We start from the raw sequence: 4,616 nt of genomic DNA, 5'->3' as shown, positions 1-4,616 counted from the left end.
GCGATATTGGAATAGGGGATGTCGCGTTACCAGAGAAATTCACTCTTCTTTTTGTATAACATCGCTAGGATTGTATTGTTTTCCGGAGCAGTCCTTCACATAAATTTAATCGTAGTATGTGAGTAAGTCAAACTACAGCAGCTACGATACACTACAATCTGGCACTACAGAGGCTTCAACTACAAAGCTGGAAAGGCGAAGCAGGTAAGCAAAGACAGGCATATAAAACGAGTTTATTCCTACGATAGTGAATGAGAAAGCACACATTTGTAACTAATCAGTAATATTCACAATATGTCCTCGAATGGTGTATGAACGATGATGGCGATGAACTCTGCAACCGATACTCCTTGTTTATAGATATAGCTGGACCCCCCCCCCCCCCCCGCTGGGCACTGTAAAGCCTCCTCAGCATCGCTATTCGCTACCCTTCCCAAACACACCCGGCACAATTATTGTACCTCTCTCTGCATCAAACACGGTGGGGTATAATGGAACACAAAGCACACTTGACACCAGTCTCTGAGGCTAAGGGGCAGTCTCAGCACTGCTCACACAACCACACAACCACCGCCCGCGGCGCCCTCTGAATTACACCGAACCATTCTCACCTTTACACCCGGTCCTCGTTCGGCAGTGGACGTCACCGGTCGACAAACACACAGAGGGGTTCACCTTCTCTTACCCTCCCTGGACCACCCACATACAGTCGGTGAACGGATGTACCACAGACGCACCCCACCTCAGCACACACAGACACGGTGAACGGATGTACCACAGACGCAGCACACACAGACACGGTGAACGTACGGCGTACAGCAGACACCCTACGGAGTCAACCGGCACTGAGAGCGGGGCGGCGCGGCGGAGCAGCAGCTCAGAGAGGCCAGAGGTCGCCCGCAGGGTGGGCAGGGCGCTGACCTGACGGTGACCCGGCCGGGTCACTCGTCCTCGCGCTTCCGTTTCAGACCGGCCAGCGTGGGGTCCGGGGTGGGTGTCGAGAACTGGATCCGCGGCATCACCGCCGCCGGAGAGCCCGCTGTGGAAGACGGGGGAGTGAGGTAATGGAGAACGTCCGCCTGAGGGAACACTCGAAATACACAGATGTGCATTCTAAAACAGCGAACACGGCAGCAGCGCGGAAGCTAGCGAGACGACACACAACGCACATGCACACGACGTCAATTGGGTACGAAAAAAAATGTATGCTAGCGAGCACTATATACTTGAACTGCACACTGTGCATAGGTACAACAAAAATACGGTTTAACTGACATTCAGGTCCAAAAATAGTTCAAGGACTGCAAAATACCCTTTTTACGACGATAAAAGTAAAAATCCGCCTAGAAACATGGTAAGGTGCAATTCGTATTTCGGCGATTCCGAAAACACAGCGTTTCATCCGCCCCGCCGTGTCCAATCACCTCTCCCTCTCCCTCCCCGTCACCGGACCGTCATCTCCCCTCCCCACTTACCAGAGGACTGGGACGCGGTCTGCACCTTGAACTTGGGCATGGGCGAGCCGGTGCCGGAGCCGGAGCCCTTGCCGGGCACCACGGCCACCTTGGTGCCCTTGGCGGCGCCCACCGTCACCCGGGAGCCGGAGCCGCCGGCCGGCCGGCCCAACGGCTGGGGAGACAACGGGATGAGACACGGGAGACACGGGACTCGGGAGGCACAGACCGTGAGAGCTGGCTCCAGTTGATACTAGGGGCGAATGGATACCGGGAGTCGGAGTGGAGAACGGGCCGGTACAGGTGGTCCGAACGGACAGCGAGACGTCGCTGGATCCCCAGACAATACGAAACGTTGGAACAGGTTAACCACAGCATAATAGATTTTGCCAGTTAGTTACGTATCGGGGAAATGCTGAACTTCGCTGTTGAACGTCGTCAAAATCACATGTGAAAACTGAGAAGTGGAATGTCGAATGATAAATATCTAGATTAGGAGCTTCCACAGGCAGTTTAACAAACGTAACATAAACACATGCGTGCATACGCAAGCGCAGTAACTGCAGTTGCTGGTTGCCGCGGGCACCTACCTTTTTGACCGGGTGCGAGGGTTTCAGCTTGTAGTTGGTGGCCAGCAGGCAGTAGCGGTCGGGCGGCAGCCGGAGGCCGCACTGCGGCTTGATGAGCGGCAGCGGCGTGCTGTTCCTGGTGCGGGCGATGTCGGCCAGCAGCTGAAACACGGCGCATCTCGGCGTCAGCGGCCGGGGTACTTCCTGCCTGGTGTGCGGGGCGCGCACCAATCTTATTTTGAATACTTGTAGAATAACACAAACCTGTGCTAAAATACAGCTCGATGAGGCCTTATGTAATTTTATAAATGCTTATTGCTTAAATAAGCAGCTCATTTCAGACCATGAACCACCCCATGAACCACACACTGAACTTGTTCCCCCAATCGCTTGACATACATCACGCGGTGGCGGTGTAGTGTAGTTCTGATCCAGCTGCATCTGCACTGCCAGCTTCACGTCATCCAGGTCAATGTTCTTCTTTTTGGCATGAGCGCAGTACACACGGGCATCTTCCAGAATATTAGTAACATATTCTGAGGAAAGAAAGGCATATTGGCATGATGATTCACACAAAAACAAATCAAATTCATTACATGATAGTGTATATGAGTTACGGGCTTGAAAGATAGACCACAAGATGTGGATTTTGTAATAAAACTGACATACCTGCATTCTATTTCTTTAATCCAAATGACCACACTGAACGCTCCAATCCAAGTGACACTTTGTCATTAGCCACATTTCCATGATTTATATTACTCACTGTATGTAAATTCCAGCATCTGGTTAATCACCCGTTGATCGTAGGATGTAACGCCAGCTTCCTTCAGGATGGCAGCCATCACAGCCGCATCCTTCGGCATCTTATTTGCCCCACTCATGACATTAAAAATTGAAAGGCAAGTTTAACTGGAAGTAAAATTCCTGTAAAAATAAAACATTATCCAACTACATTGAACACATGTTTACATTTAAAACAATAAAGCAATAATGTGAATGAATGTTAGACATTCCAAGTTGATAGGTACAGTCAAAAGATAATTTTACCCATTTTTTGTTGCGGAATCATTAACAAGCGGTGATATAACTCAACGAAGATAAATAAACGATTGTCTTAAAATACCTAATACATACAAAAAACCAACAATAATTCATAGTAAATTGAGAAAATCAGCCAGCACACCTACCTTGACCTACCCCCAGCGCGCCGTCTAAAATTTCAAATGTATGCAAACGTGACGCACAGCGCTGAAGCAAGTAAAATATTATGGAACAAAATTTATATGACGTCCTTAGTATTTGAAAAACATTTCAATTCTGATCGTTTTTTAAAAGCATACAGTAGTAAGATCATTTAAAAAAATTACAGTGATATCAATCCGAAAACTGAAAAATAAACAAATGCTTTCTTATGGGTGTAATTCAAATAAAGAAGCAAAAAGGAAAAGAAATTACTTTTTTTGATGACGTCAAAAAACTAACATGATAAAATCGAAGGCTTGAAAATATTTACGCTCTTAGGTAAATTTTTGGGTGCGATGGGCGATGGGTAGGCAATTTTTCAAAACGCGATATTTCTTATTTTTCGCGTTGGTTGATCGATCAAACCTGAGTTTTTGATGGATATGGGAGTCTTGTACCCAAAACTGTAAATAATTCATAGATCAGTCTTCCCAAAGGTCACTGGGAGAAGTGCTGAAAAGCTTGTGCGTCGGTGCTCGTCAACGATCGGGGAAGGTTGGGAGGGGTCGCCATTATTGTTCAGTCCCTGCTGGAAACGGCACCAGAAGGTAGGTATTCTACGAAGCATATAGAGCTTTTTCATAGCTCTGTGAAATTTTAAACATGTTCTTGCGTGGGTGTTTGTTGTGAGGGTGTCTTATTGATGTGTTTCCTTTGGGCGAATTTGGCGCAGTAACTACAAAATCTCTTGTGATAGGTCCTGTAGTAATTCAGGAGATGGAATCGTCATCCATTTTCAATCAGTAAATTTTCAGTCACAATTAAGTCATGTCGGGGCTTGAAATGTCTATCGAGCTCAGCCAGTTTGAATTAAGGTGGGTAGGTGGATGCTTCCGAATACTTGAGCCTTGATGGTTTGTGCATGCTTTGGCATTGATAATGGGTAATGCATGTATTTCTTAAACATCTGCATGTCACTCATTAAATTAGGAGAGACTAGGAAGCCCTAAACTCGTAAGATATGCTTTACCATTGCAGTTACAATGTCCTATATTAAAGATAGTATACCTTAACTCTTTCTTTTGAAGTTTTATACAAGTTAACGAAAATGGTACCAGAAGGTCATCATTTTGGACTCAGTTTCAAATTGTTTTATTTTAACAGTTAAGTAGAAAACAGGAGGCATTGCATGTAACATTTGTTTATTAAATTTGCCACAACTACCTACATTTCACATCTAAGGCTGAAGATATTTCCACTCTCAGTAAGAGTTTTGTTCCTGCTTGAATGAAAGTCTTATTGTGTTTGTTTAAAAATGTCTACAACACTGATGGTTGAGGGAGATATGCATTTTGCATTTAATTTTGAATGAGCATGTCTAATTGAGATGACTAGCAAGAATCACATT

General features: G+C 46.0%; 2 protein-coding genes across 9 annotated transcripts in view; one reads left to right on the top strand and one right to left on the bottom strand.

Annotated features, from left to right (window-relative positions):
- Positions 1–221: 221 nt before the first annotated feature.
- LOC122364214 (transcription initiation factor TFIID subunit 9-like) lies at positions 222–3,565 on the bottom strand. Of its 8 annotated transcripts, XM_043334386.1 has the most exons (7): positions 3,540–3,561; positions 3,214–3,412; positions 2,790–2,950; positions 2,423–2,559; positions 2,045–2,185; positions 1,476–1,629; positions 222–1,039 (listed from the first exon to the last, which is right to left on the bottom strand). In XM_043334386.1, the coding sequence occupies exons 3-7, from the start codon at positions 2,905–2,907 to the stop codon at positions 942–944; spliced, it is 648 nt and encodes a 215-aa protein (XP_043190321.1). In that variant the 5' UTR covers positions 2,908–2,950; positions 3,214–3,412; positions 3,540–3,561; the 3' UTR covers positions 222–941. The 8 variants fall into 8 exon arrangements, with proteins under 8 accessions (XP_043190321.1, XP_043190322.1, XP_043190324.1 ...); XM_043334387.1 differs by having other exon boundaries at positions 3,214–3,565; XM_043334389.1 differs by lacking the exon at positions 3,540–3,561 and having other exon boundaries at positions 3,210–3,364.
- Positions 3,562–4,616, top strand: part of LOC122364228 (protein bunched, class 2/F/G isoform-like) — a 21,734-nt gene continuing 20,679 nt past the window's right edge. The window contains exon 1 of the mRNA XM_043334417.1: positions 3,562–3,816. The gene's annotated coding sequence lies outside the window, so the exon portion shown is untranslated. The remainder of the gene's footprint in view (positions 3,817–4,616) is intronic.

The sequence above is a fragment of the Amphibalanus amphitrite genome, unplaced genomic scaffold (genome assembly GCF_019059575.1).
Source record: "Amphibalanus amphitrite isolate SeventyFive unplaced genomic scaffold, NRLGWU_Aamphi_draft 000662F_arrow, whole genome shotgun sequence".
NCBI classification, from domain to species: Eukaryota; Metazoa; Arthropoda; class Thecostraca; order Balanomorpha; family Balanidae; genus Amphibalanus; species Amphibalanus amphitrite.
This window is presented reverse-complemented; position numbering and strand designations above follow the sequence as displayed.